The sequence below is a fragment of the Trichomycterus rosablanca genome, chromosome 13 (assembly GCF_030014385.1).
Source record: "Trichomycterus rosablanca isolate fTriRos1 chromosome 13, fTriRos1.hap1, whole genome shotgun sequence".
Taxonomy (NCBI): domain Eukaryota; kingdom Metazoa; phylum Chordata; class Actinopteri; order Siluriformes; family Trichomycteridae; genus Trichomycterus; species Trichomycterus rosablanca.
This window is the reverse complement of record NC_086000.1, coordinates 16016937-16031789: the sequence shown is the minus strand read 5'-3', so window position 1 is coordinate 16031789 and position 14853 is coordinate 16016937. Positions and strand designations below refer to the sequence as shown.

General features: G+C 40.9%; 1 protein-coding gene across 1 annotated transcript in view; it reads right to left on the bottom strand.

Annotated features, from left to right (window-relative positions):
- The window catches only part of plekhh1 (pleckstrin homology domain containing, family H (with MyTH4 domain) member 1), a 76856-nt gene that overhangs the window by 50242 nt on the left and 11761 nt on the right, over positions 1 to 14853 (bottom strand). Inside the window, 2 exon segments of the mRNA XM_063007453.1 lie at positions 9357 to 9518; positions 9818 to 9875. Of these exon segments, the coding sequence (XP_062863523.1) occupies positions 9357 to 9503 (147 nt within the window). The 5' untranslated portion in view covers positions 9504 to 9518; positions 9818 to 9875.

Sequence of the window (14853 nt, the reverse complement as noted above, 5' to 3'; positions counted from 1 at the left end):
GTGTAATGTGTTCACATTTTTTCGTACCAGTAAGCAATCTAGCAGCGGCATTTTGGACAAGCTGCAACTGGGTCAAAGAAGACTGACAGGCACCCATGTAAAGTGAATTACAGTAGTCAAGACATGATGTAATAAAAGCATGAATGACTGTCTCAAGATCTTTAAATGATCAAATAGATTTCAATAGTTCAATTGTTTAGGAGCTAATCTGAACAAGAGCAGAAATATTAACAGTATATTAGTACAGCTGGGTTCAATCTAATGATAACTGCAATTAACTACTGGAAATAAACACTGAATCGCTTTGTTATAACTGCTCACTGTCAAAACCACTGACTATATTGTTCTGACTACTATTTGCTGCCAAATTAAATCTGTTTTATCCAAGTGCTATTTACACAGTAATATCAACACCATATAAATGGCCAAACTCACAGTGCTCACCAGCCCATTTAATATGCTTTAAAGAGATTAGAAGAGAGGATAAACCAAACGCAAGTAAACTTCCAACTGGATGTATAATCCATGCTTTTTAAACTTCAAAATATTAGGTGGTAAATCAGTCCCTACAACAAACACCAACTATGGTCACTACTAAGGCTAATAAGTTGATACCAGTTAATTCCCAGCTAGCAAACTTAATTATGTGGAAAAGGATTAAGTGGACTGCCCGGACTGCAAGCTGGACAGGTGAGAGGGCATGAGGACAAGCACAAGCATGTCATATATTTAACAACTTGCAGTTGCACTTGCAGTTGCTCTTGGCAACAAAAAAAAATCAGCTGGCTTTTTCTGGCCTGTGCTAACAGAGCATAATTCAGACATGCCATTCAACCCAGAAAAATCCCCACATAGCTGAGGAAAGACTTGAACCCAGTATGTAAAAATAGGTAAATAAAGTGAGCTTTCGTGTCTAGGAGTAAAAAGGAATACTGCATTTTACATGTCCACTTTTGTCCTACATCAGGGACAGTTGCTTTCAGTATGAAACTGCTGCCTAGGAGCGCAATCATTAACCACTTCACATACCACTGAGGTGGAAATAAGCTCCGGCTCAATCATTAAATCTAGGCAGAGACTAAAAGACAGTTGACCTATACAGAGAAAGACAAAGAACACCAGTAAGAGACAGACTGAGAATAATGGTATTTAAGGTTAACCGCTTGTCCACCACCAGTCCACCAGCCTCACTGCTTTCACAGTTATCACCAATGCATACACACTGGGTTGATATAATCTTAAGCCCAGTACAAATGAGCTCTTTTAGATATAATTGCCTACAAAACATTGATTAGTACAATTAATAATTGTTTAATAGTCATAGTTTTTTAATTATTTAATTTTATTTATTAGAATTTTAACGTTGTTTTACACATTCATTTTAATACATTATTACATTCATGACAGGAGAGGTAGTTATTCATTACAAAACATTCATCAGTTCACAAGTTTAATGTGAAACACAGTCATGGACAATTTTGTATCTCCAATTCACCTCACTTCCATGTCTTTGGACTGTGGGAGGAAACCGGAGCTCCAAGAGGAAACCCACGCAGACACAAGAAGAACATGCAAACTCCACACAGAAAGAACCCAGGACCTTCTTGCTGTGAGGCAAAAGTGCTACCCACCGAGCCACCGTGCCGCCCCAAAGTCATAGAAACAACCTTTACAAAAGTCAGACAAATGAAAGGTGTTGTTTAATGAGCTGCTCCTTTCAAGAAAGATCTGTTGATCATCAAATACCAATCAAGACAAATTTTAAAAGACTAGGACAATTGTGAAGATGCATAGCTTTGCAAACGGCTAGAAGTTCTCCATAAAGATATAGGTGTTGCCCAATGTAAAATAATAAACTTTTTTATAACTGTACTTTACATTCTGGTGTGATCTCTGATGGGGTTTTTATGCAGGGGAGAGTAGAAACTACTGACTTTTCTCTATCTGAAGACAATTTGTAACAGCAAGAGTGTAAAAAGTGTAAAAAGCAAAAGACCAGCAAAAATTTAGTACCTGTGAAAGTATCTCCTAATGTAAAATAATAAAAAAAAAAAAACACTAAACAATAATGAAAGGGCAATATAAAGACAGCAGTTGTTTTTTAAAAAGGAACCCTGGATGTTTTATATAGACTCTGTGGACAAAAGTTTATCTTCTTGGCAGAAATGCTCAGCGTTGTTTAGAGGAACAAAGGCATTGCATGCCAACGTTCTATCAGTAAAGTATAGGGATCATTATGGTTTAAAGTTGCTTTGCTGCCTTATGGGCTGTGCAGCAAGCAGTCATTAAGGGTAAATGTTAAATACTATCAAGAAATTGTGCGCCTCAGTGGTGCCACAGGCCTGTAAACTGATGGGTAAAATGGCACTTGTACACTGATCAGCCATAACTTTAAAACCACCTGCTTGTTTCTACACTCACTGTCCATTTTATCAGCTCCACTTACATTTACATTTACATTTTCAGCATTTAGCAGACGCTCTTATCCAGAGCGACTTACAGAAGTGCTTCCATAGTGAACATTTCATTCCTTAAGTTTAGATAGACAACAGTCGAAGAACACAACTCTGCTAAAACCTGTTAGAACCAAAGTGCCTTTTTTTTTTTTTTTAGATTGGAATAAAGTGTTAGTAAATAAGTACAAATCAGCCTAAGTGTTTAGTAAAAAGGTGTGTTTTTAATCGTTTTTTAAAGACAGCAAGAGACTCAGCTGTTCGGACAGACAGAGGAAGTTCGTTCCACCATTTGGGCGCTAGAACAGAGAACAGCCTTGATGCTTGTCTTCCTTTAGTCCTGGATGGAGGCTCAAGTCGAGCTAGACTAGAGGCTCGGAGGTTGCGTGGTACAGAGCGGGGTTTTATTAGACCCCGAAGGTAGCTTGGGGCTGGTCCATTTTTGGCTTTGTAGGCGAGCGTCAGTGTTTTAAACTGAATGCGTGCAGCTACAGGAAGCCAGTGAAGAGAACGCAGCAGTGGGGTGATGTGGCAGTGTTTAGGTTGGTTAAAGACCAGACGGGCAGCTGCATTTTGAATGAGCTGTAAGGGTTTAATAGTGGCCATGGGAGCTCCTGCCAGGAGGGAGTTGCAGTAGTCCAACCGTGAGATTACAAGTGATTGCACCAGAATCTGGGTAGCTTCTCTGGAGAGAAATGGCCGAATCTTCCTGATGTTGTACAGGAGGAACCGGCACGATCTTGTCATGTTGGCTATATAAGGAGAGAAGGTCAGCTGGTTATCCAGGACAACACCAAGACTTCTTACCTTATCAGATGGTCTAATCTGGAAGTCATCCAGAGAAATGACTAGGTCCTGGGTTGGAGACAGATCTCCAGGAATGAGCAACATCCACTTACCATATAGAAGCACTTTGACGTTCTACAATTACTGACTGTAGTTCATCTGTTACTCTACATACTGTTTTAGCCTGCTTTCACCCTGTTCCTCAATGGTCAAGGCCCCCACAGGACCACCACAGAGCAGGTATTATTTAGGTGGTGGATGATTCTCAGCACTGCAGTGACACTGACATGGTGGTGGTGTGTTAGTGTGTGTTGTGCTGGTATGAGTGAATCAGACACAGCAGCACTGCTGGAGTTTTTAAATACCGTGTCCACTCACTGTCCACTCTATTCGACACTCCTACCTAGTTGGTCCACCTTGTAGATGTAAAGTCAGAGACGATCGCTCATCTATTGCTGCTGTTTGAGTTGGTCAACTTCTAGTCAGTGTCACTGCAGTGCTGAGAATGATCCACCACCTAAATAATACCTGCTCTGTGGTGGTCCTGGGAGAGTCCTGACCATTGAAGAACAGGGTGAAAGGGGGCTAACAAGGCATGCAGAGAAACAGATGGACTACAGTCAGTAATTATAGAACTACAAAGTGCTTCTATATGGTAAGTGGAGCTGATAAAATGGACAGTGAGTGTAGAAACAAGGAGGTGGTTTTAATGTTATGGCAGATCGGTGTATACAACTTAAATCAAATCTACAATACAATCAAGTACGCACAAAGGGGTCTGAATACTTACTGAGTCCACTGTATAGACTCTCCCATCCTTTTATTACAAGTTTTTAGTTTAGACAGAATGTGTTGGTTTAATATATGATTTGTAGACCAGATGTAATACAATTTTTACTTACAAATGTATTTCTATTACAGGGACATTTTGCTTGTACCAATTTACTGACAACTCAAATGTGTTGCTACTCATGCAGATATCCCAAAATTATCTAATTAAAATTTGATCCCACCCCCAGAACATGACTCTGTGACCTATTTTCCTGCTCCAAACTGGGTCTGTGTGTTAAACACTCCTAAATTGGCCTGGCAATCCAGTAGAGAAGTGTCAAAAGCAATCTTTTCTGTGACAAAGTAAACTGGAAGCTTTCAACACTCTCTCTCAACTCCCTCCATCTCCTTTTATAAAACACCCAGACTCTGAGACAGATGACATCTAATCCTGTCCTTAACTGGGAAAAGTAAAAGAGAAAAAAGGGGGTGATGAATAAGGAAAGAAAAGACCTGATGTAAGACACCAGCTTGTAAAGTGTGTTTGGACAGCAAACATCCTGTTCATGTCACATCAGAAAGACAGAGAAGGTCAGAGAGCGACAAAGAATATGCACACAAACACTCAGAGAGTCTGAGACAAACAAAAGCCAAAGGGTGAACGTCCGCTCGCTTTGCTCATTTTCAATTTATCATCTACAGCATGTGTGCACAACTATTATTACACACGTGTGCCTGGTTTCCTGGCTCACGCAAAACATCCTAGTGTCCAACACTGGTCAGAAATCCTGCTTATTTATTAGTTAGCATTTTAACATTATTTTACACACTTTTGTTACATTCATGACAGGACAGGTAGTTACTCGTTACACAAAACTCAACAGTTCAAGCCATAGACGATTTTGTATCTCCAATTCATCTCACTTGCATGTCTTTGCACTAGAAATCCTGCCAGACCAGGTAAAGACCACAGCCTACAAAGGTAAATTCCAGAAGTTCAGTCTTTTCTTAATCTTTACCTTTCTTGTTTTCATCACACATATAATTACTATGAATTATTACAGAATTACAAAATTACAGAATAGGGGAGCAATCAATGGTTGTTGATGCAGCAGTAAAACACAGTAACCCACTACCATTAAGATCCAGGGTTTGAATCTCATCGGTCTTATCCGCCGGTCGGGTGTCGGTCAGGACTCTCCTAGGACCACCACAGAGTAGGTATTATTTGGGTGGTGGATCATTCTCAGCACTGCAGTGATACTGACATGGTGGTGATGTGTTAGTGTGCATTGTGCTGGTATGAGTGGATAAGACACAGCAGTCCTGATGGAGTTTTTAAACACCTCACTGTCACTGCTGGACTGAAAATAGTCCACCAACCAAATATATCCAGCCAACAGTGTCCCATAGGCGGCGGCCTGTGACCACTGATGAAGGTCTAGAAGATGACCAACTCAAACAGCAGCAATAGATAAGCGATCGTCTCTGACTTTATATATACAAGGTGGACCAACTAGGTAGGAGTGTCTAATAGAGTGGACAGTGAGTGGACTCCAGCAGCGCTGCAGTGTCTGATCGACTCATACCAGCACAACACACACTAACACACCACTACCATGTCATTGTCACTGCAGTGCTGAGAATGATCAACCACCTAAATAATACTCTAATAATGCTCTGTGAAAGTATGTAGAGAGACAAATGGACTACAGTCAGTAATTGTAGAACTACAAAGTCCTTCTATATGGTAAGTGGAGCTGATAAAATGGACAGTGAGTGTCGAAACAAGGAGGTGGTTTTAATGTTATGGCTGATCAGTGTATACATGATTGGCTATGTCGTAGGTGGGAGATGGGGGGAGTGTGGTGTGGACGAACAGATTAGTCATTGAGACGTTCACATTTCAGTGAGCTTTCAGTCCAGATAAAATAAGGATCAGGTATGTGGATCAGAATTATCTGCTTTCGCAACTTGTAAAAACTGGAGCTGCCAAAACAAGGTTAATGACACCAGGCTGGTTCTTTTGGGATTATTTACCCAAAACAACCTTAACAGTTTACACAGAATGGTTTAAAAACATCTACTGAGTGGCAGTTCTGCAAACAGATGGCTTGTATATAAGGTCAAAGGATAATGACCAGGCTGGTTTAAGCCAGCAGGAAGGCTAGAGTAACTCAAATATCCACTCGTTACAATCGTGGTGAGCAGAAAACTATCTTTAAATGCACAACACGTCAAATCTTTGGTGAAGAGTGAATGGGCTACACTAGCAGAAGCCACACTGAGTTTTACCCCTGTCAGCCAAAAACAGGGATCTGGTTTTAAAGACCTTATCAGGTTTATACTCCCACTCACACAGTCCGTGCAACCACTCAAACACACTTTCACACCAGCCTTCACTCTTTTCACAGGGCTTCCAGCCAAGTCTGACGACTAACCACTTCTGGCAACGGTGAGGTCAGCAGTGCATTAACAAGAGCAGACAGGGGAGGAAAAAAGGTAGGAAGGGAAGGTACTGAGTTACCGCTGCCAAAGAGGAGGAAGAGCATGGCAAAAGCAATGGAACGGATTAAAGTTCCTCCAAGAGTGCTAGTGGAAATTTCGGGTTAAGCATTAAATTGATCTTCAAAGATACTACAGACTGGGCAATGAAGGGTAACATAAGGACCGGATTATTATTTAATTCCAGATGATGTTCTGGTTTGCTTGAGAACTCACAAATCTTGTATGAAAGGGTTTTATACCACCGAGTGCCATGGTAAAACAATTAATCAATCGACCAAAAGCTGAGATGAATCTCTGAGCAGCTTATATATATAATGAATCTTATATACACCAATCAACCATAACATTAAAACCACCTCCTTGTTTCTACACTCACTGTCCATTTTATCAGCTCCACTTACCATATAGAAGCACTTTGTAGCTCTATAATTACTGACTGTAGTCCATCTGTTTCTCTGCATGCTTTGTAAGCCCCCTTTCATGCTGTTCTTCAATGGTCAGGACCCCCACAGGACCCCCACAGAGCAGGTATTACTTGGATGGTGGATCATTCTCAGCACTGCAGTGACACCACTTATGGTGGTGGTGTGTTAGTGTGTGTTGTGCTGGTATGAGTGGATAAGACACAGCTGCAGTGTAGAAACAAGGAGGTGGTTTTAATGTTATGGTTAATTGGTGTATGTGGTGGTAGGATGATCTAAAGCATCAGTGGGCAATACATTTTCCCATGGGGCCCACATGAGAAACTGGTAATATTGTGGAGATCCCGACAAATAGACTGAACTTATATCAGCTCAAAATTGTATCTCTTTATAGGGTGGAACAGTGGCTCGGTGGGAAGCACTGTCACATCACAGCAAGAAGGTCCTGGGTTCAATTCCCAGGTGGAGCAGTCCTGGTCCTTTCTGTGTGTAGTTTGCATGTTGTGAGGTGGATTGGAGGTACAAAATTGTCCAGGACTGTGTTTAGCATTAAAAAACTTGAACTGATGAATCTTGTGTAACCAGTAATTACCTGTTCTGTCATGAATGTAACCAAATTGTGTAAAACATGACATTAAAATCCTAATAAATAAATATCTCTTCATAAAAAGTAGTAAAATTGTATGGTTTAATAAGCTGTTACTGCTAAAAGTAGATGTTAAATGTAGGCAGTGAACATGTCAGTAAAACACTAATATATCACTATTAATATACAGCAATAAATTCACTTTATAAAAAGTGTTATTGCTATTTTGTTTGTAGTCTAAAGACCTCATTTGCTGTTTTTCTTTTCTTTTTTTCAGTTCTTTGGATACCACAAATCTAGTCTTGACTACTCCACATCAGTCAAGTTCTTGTATTTCTCTGCGTGTTTAGTCTCGTAATTGTAATCCTTAAACACAATGACGTGTTCTCTACAAACTAAACACACAGTTTTACCTTTGACTTCAGTAAATAAATGTATTTATACATTTATTTGGACTTCAATGCCATGTTTGAAACATGACAGTTTATTTTCGTGTGTATTTTTATTGGCTGTGAGGTAGGTTAAAACTTGGACTGAATAATAACTCCAGATATTTTTGCTAGTTATAACTTTTACTTCATTTTAATTTGTGTGTGTATGGTTTTGTGTAAATCCTATTTATTCAAATTATTCTTTGGGCCACCCAAGAAGGATGGGTCCCTGCTGTGTCTGGTTCCTCTCAAGGTTTCTTCCTGTAATTTTAAGGGAGTTTTTCCTTGCCACTGTTGCCCTCAGCTTGCTCAACAGGGGTTTTGGTCTGTTGGTCCTGGATTCTGTAAAGTTGCTTTGAGACAATGTCTACTGTAAAAAGCACTATATAAATGAATTTGACTTGACTTGAACGTTGACTGTTCTTGTGTTGTCTTGTGTAAGAATTTCTTTAAAGGTTCCAGGCATGTGCACTTGTTGTCTTTTCTTGGTGGATTTGGGGCATTTTATTAGGATGTGCTTTATTTTAATAGGTGTTTGGGTGAAGTATGGGTGAATAATAAGGGACAGTTGGACTACACACACTTCAGAGGGAGGTGAATATACACCCTCCTTGGACGCCATTGGGGCCCCCAGCAGCAGATTGGCTACACTAAATTGGGAGAAAAAAAGTGGAAAATGCAAACAGCTAACAGCTCACTCACACTCTCCTAAGCTGTGTTCGCCAACATACACATACACTAGCACACACCCATAAGCATTGCTTCACGTAATGCGTTTTTAATAGGGCTGTCAAACGATTAAAAATTTTAATCGCGATTAATCTCAGAATTTCATATAGTTAATCGCGATTAATCGCATTAAATAAAATCTGTGTAAATGTTATAGAAAACAAGGTTTTTTAAGTGAAATGTGAAAAGTGGACGTTTCTACACGAAGTGAGTGTGTTTTGACCCTTTTGGGGCTTCCATAGTTCATGGACTAGCGTGCTTGACTCCGGTATTCAGTGCCGTAACAGATTAAGTTAATGAAGTGTTTTGCTCCCGACAACTTGTGAATATACCGTGTATTTATTTCTTTATTATGCAAGTGCATCCCTACGACGCTCAGTTATATTATTTTAACAAACCGCAAATGAACAACGGTGGCAAGTCCGACATTAAAACGTTGGTTCTACCAGTCAAGTCTCAACATGAACTAGAATTTGCGTTAATGGCACTATTTTTTTAAATCGCGTTAAATTGAGATTGCGTTAATGCGTTATTATCGCGTTAACTTCGACAGCCCTAGTTTTTAATGTACATGTATTTACGTTTGGTCAGCCAAAGGGCTGGATGTGGCCCGGGGACCATACAATAGCCAGGTCTAATCTAAAGGCACCATATTTAGTGCACCACATACCTTCTCAGCCAGCAGCTGTCGGATTTTGCCTGCTTGCAGGCGAAAGCGGAGAAGCTGCATCTCAAGTGCAACGCATCTCTTCTGCCAATCCACGCTGGCACCAGGCACAGTAGCAGCTGCTGCACCCCCCTCCATTACCTCTGCCATGAAGACTACACCAACCTGCCAGAAAGAGAAAGAGGTAGAAATGTAGAGTGAGACAGTAAAGTCAAACAACAGCCAGAGAGTGAGAAGCTTCTACACTTAACACATTTATCACAACACACTGTTGTCCTGCAGCAAGATGATATTAAGGCCACCCAAAATTGTTTTGATGATCATACCCTATTTTCGAGGGAATTACATTACTTGATGATGTGGTTGCTCAAAAAATGTCATTAAAGATTGCACAATAATAGCAGACACTTATACCACAAATCCACAAAGAAATCCACAAATAATAAAGCAATTCAGCTGCTCACCTTTTAATGCATGGTTTCTGTATCTACATAAACAAAGCTGTACAAAATAGATAGCACCCTGGGAAAAAAAAAAAAAAGGTTAAAAAATATCAACTTGAAAAAGGGCTACAAATTTAGCAGTACAAATCTAGGACTCCGCTGCACCACAATGAGAGCACTTTTCTTCAAGCAAAGAAAATAGGGGACACAGAAGTAAATAATATAACCAAAACAAAGAACAATTTTTCCTTTGCTTGCTGCATCAGAAAATTAAACAATGAATTCTATTGGAAATATTTTGAGAACAATAAACTATTGATTTTATTATAGTGTGATAAGCAAAGGCAGTAGGTAGGTACACTACAGTAGGTAGTGTAATTGCCTCACAAGAAGCCACAAGAGGCTTGATTCCCTGTTATTTGTTACCATCTGTGTAAAGTTGGATTTTTAAGGTTTTTCTTACACCTCCTGAAAATATGCCAGAAGGTGAATTAGCTACTCTTAATTGCCACTAGGTTTGATTGAATGCAAATAATCAAGTGTGATAACCTGCAATGGACTTGCACCTTGTGTATGGGACCTGATAGGAGTCTGACCAGTTAGCAGCAGTTATTAATCATTTCCACTTTTCATTTATTTTTCATCATGCCTCTTCCAGGTCAGGGTCCCGGCTGGTTGGGTTCCTTCAGGAAACACCAGAAGCAAGGCAGGAATACCCTGGACAGGGTGCCTGCCACTTCATCCAAGGGCTTCAGATATACCTCTACCTAGTGCTGGACAATAATTCGATATCGATATACAGGGGTTGGACAATGAAACTGAAACACCTGTCATTTTAGTGTGGGAGGTTTCATGGCTAAATTGGACCAGTCTGGTGGCCAATCTTCATTAATTGCACATTGCACCAGTAAGAGCAGAGTGTGAAGGTTCAATTAGCAGGGTAAGAGCACAGTTTTGCTCAAAATATTGCAATGCACACAACATTATGGGTGACATACCAGAGTTCAAAAGAGGACAAATTGTTGGTGCACGTCTTGCTGGCGCATCTGTGACCAAGACAGCAAGTCTTTGTGATGTATCAAGAGCCACGGTATCCAGGGTAATGTCAGCATACCACCAACAAGGACAAACCACATCCAACAGGATTAACTGTGGATGCAAGAGGAAGCTGTCTGAAAGGGATGTTCGGGGGGTTAACCCGGATTGTATCCAAAAAACATAAAACCACGGCTGCCCAAATCACGGCAGAATTAAATGTGCACCTCAACTCTCCTGTTTCCACCAGAACTGTCCGTCGGGAGCTCCACAGGGTCAATATACACGGCCGGGCTGCTATAGCCAAACCTTTGGTCACTCGTGCCAATGCCAAACGTCGGTTTCAATGGTGCAAGGAGCGCAAATCTTGGGCTGTGGACAATGTGAAACATGTATTGTTCTCTGATGAGTCCACCTTTACTGTTTTCCCCACATCCGGGAGAGTTACGGTGTGGAGAAGCCCCAAAGAAGCGTACCACCCAGACTGTTGCATGCCCAGAGTGAAGCATGGGGGTGGATCAGTGATGGTTTGGGCTGCCATATCATGGCATTCCCTTGGCCCAATACTTGTGCTAGATGGGCGCATCACTGCCAAGGACTACCGAACCATTCTGGAGGACCATGTGCATCCAATGGTTCAAACATTGTATCCTGAAGGCGGTGGCGTGTATCAGGATGACAATGCACCAATACACACAGCAAGACTGGTGAAAGATTGGTTTGATGAACATGAAAGTGAAGTTGAACATCTCCCATGGCCTGCACAGTCACCAGATCTAAATATTATTGAGCCACTTTGGGGTGTTTTGGAGAAGCGAGTCAGGAAACGTTTTCCTCCACCAGCATCACGTAGTGACCTGGCCACTATCCTGCAAGAAGAATGGCTTAAAATCCCTCTGACCACTGTGCAGGACTTGTATATGTCATTTCCAAGACGAATTGACGCTGTATTGGCCGCAAAAGGAGGCCCTACACCAGACCTGGGCATTGTACAGCCCGCGGGCCACATCCGGCCCGCGAGACATCCATAACCGGCCCGCATGAGGTTCGTGGCAATTAAAAATTTGACGTAAATAAATTTACATCAAACATGCAATATAACAGGATTGATTTTGACGGGAGCGCTGTGTCTTTAAATATCCGTTTCGTTTTACGTGTGAGAGTGTATCAGCTTCACCGTAATGCGAACACAACTGAGTGTGACTGACGGTCGAGTTTTTAACAAGACGTGAACTTCTGAAGTATTTATGTACTGAAGTCAGGTGTAAAGCTGTTTAACGATCACAATTTAGGGTTTAAATCACTGTTATGGTACTAAACTGAGAAATACATGAACATGAACGATGCGGAGCGTCACACCTGAAGCTTCTCTAACTAAACTGCAAAAGCAACAAAGACTTTTTATAAAGTTTAACACATCCAGAACTGAAGCAGTCAGGACCAGCTTTGTGATTTTAATAAGAATATCCAACAATAACAAAGGACTGAAAAACAAATGTGGTAATTAGACTCAAAACAAAATAGTTTAAAAACATGCACATTTGTTCACATTAGTTTTTTTGGTTTTTTTGCATTTGTTTGTTTAAATAGTAAAATAATGTTGATGTTTTTCTCTGCCTACTTCTAATTGTCTGATTGTAACATCTAAACATTAACAACTTATTAGAACTGCACAATTTACTGCTTTTAATAAAGAGTGGGCAGTTGTAGCCTAGTGCTTAAGGTACTGGACTAGTAACCAGAAGGTCGCTGGTTCAAGCCCCACCACCGCCAGGTTGCTGCTGGCCCTTAACCCTCAATTGCTCAGACTGTATACTGTAACTTTATTGTAAGTCACTTTGGATCAAGGCATCTGCTAAATGCTGAAAATGTAAATAAAGAGATAAAATTAATATTGAGCAGAATTAAGTTCACCTTATTGGTCCGGCCCTCCACAACAGTCCCAGTTGCTTATGTGGCCCCTTCGAAAATTTAATTGCCCACCCCTGCCCTACACCATACTAATAAATTATTGTGGTCTAAAACCAGGTGTTTCAGTTTCATTGTCCAACCCCTGTATATCGCGATAGAAAATGTTTCAATAACGGTGATATGCTTTTTAAACAAATTCGATCGATATGCATAGGTCAGTGCGTGATGACGTACGCTACAGGCACGAAGCCAGTGCTCAGCGTTACCGCTCTGATTACACTCCGCTACACGGTGGATATTAGCGGCTAAATAAGTTCAACAGCTGTGAGTGAACGAGCATCCATGCGCTAGGTTTGGGGGGGCGCTTTGCCGATGTTACTTTTTTGCGGAAGCATTTTTGCACGCAGGTGTTTCCACAGGGACGCAATTCAACAGCGCACCTCAAGCAGGTAGTTCTCCACCAAAACAGTGTAGTATTACACTCAACATAAACGTCAACCACCAACACAAGTACAGAAGTAATACTTCTACTGAGTACTAATACCAGTTATTAATATTACTTCTTATTAGTTGTGGCGCGCTACGAGTAAAGGCACCAACGGGATATTCGCGTTCCAGTGTTGCCAGATTTGGCTGTTTTCCTCCTAATTGGGCGGGTTTTCTTTTTCAAAAACAATTTAATAGCATTTAAATAACACTTCTATTGAAAAGAGAATTTTCAGTTTTAAGAAGCCCCAACATTGTAGAAGGTTATTAAAAGTAAAGTCAATTTTCAATGCTGATTTGGCTTAATAGTGTTGGTCAGAATGTATTATATTTTTGAAAGAAAATTAAAATTTATTTTCCATGCATTCACATGATCATCAAATATTGCAAAGGAATATCTTTGAAATTCTGTTAAGGTTATAGGCTATATTTTAGTTTTTCACAGGGAAAATGAGAAAAAATAAAAAGCTTATTATGCTTGGTTTGATGTAATTCTACATGGTGCTCACTGCCATAGGTAAACGAGTAAGTGACCAAAACACTACTAGATCCACAGCCACTAGCCACATACAAAAAATAAGGTATCAGACAGTTTCTGTGCCACCCCTGTGTGAGCAATGTCAGTTTGGCCACCCCTATGAAAATTGTCTGGCTTTGCCATGGTCTACAGTTGAAAAAGAAGCAGACGAAATAGCTGATAAGAGATGAAGGACTAATTCAGTGGTGTATTCAGCTTGTATTTCTTGCCAGAAACCAGAAAAGAGGTTTGCAGGTACTGCCATCTAATTTTGGTGTTTTTAGCAGTTTTTCTGACATTTGTTTTAATCATATCGATATCGGAATTATATCGTATCGACCAAAATTAGGAGTTATATCGTGATATAAATTTTAGCCATATCGTCCAACCCTACCCCTACCTCAGACATGGCCAATCGTGTGTGTGTGTGTGTGTGTGTAGACACCCGGCCAACACTGCTAAGATTTGAATCCAGACGGACACTGGACTATCCAGACTACCATCAGAAAAAGGTGCAAAAGAATAAATGTTGCATCAAATGATGCATCAAAGTCATGACAAGATTTCAGAGAGATTTCACATAAACCAAAAAGTCTATGGTCATTTCAGCAAGACAATGATAGGCCTTATTCTGCACTTGCTAGCTGTGACTTTGTAATTAAAGAGTGTGTGTGCTTGACTGGCCTGCCTGCAGTCCTGTCTCCTCTTAAAAATGTATGATGCATCATAAAAATGAGAATCAGGCACCCAGGTGGCGCAGCGGGATATTCTGCTAGCACACCAGTGCAGAGATTCTGAACTCCTCGGTTTGAAACTCGGCATTGCCACGGTCGAGATTGATGGCAAAATTGGCAGTGCCTGGAGGGCGGGATGACCGGACTATGTGGGTGGGATGACCGGACTATGTGGGTGGGGTCTTCAAATGCTGTGTAAGGACCCTGGTTAGCAAATAGGAAGGCACCTGTGCAGAATGCATGGGTGAAAAAGTGTTCGGGTAGGGGCTGCAGGTCGGAGGAGGCGTGAGCAGCAGTATACCCGGCTCGACTGCAATCAGGGATCCCCCAGCAGCGGAAGACAAATTGACTACGCTAAATTGGGAGAAAATGGG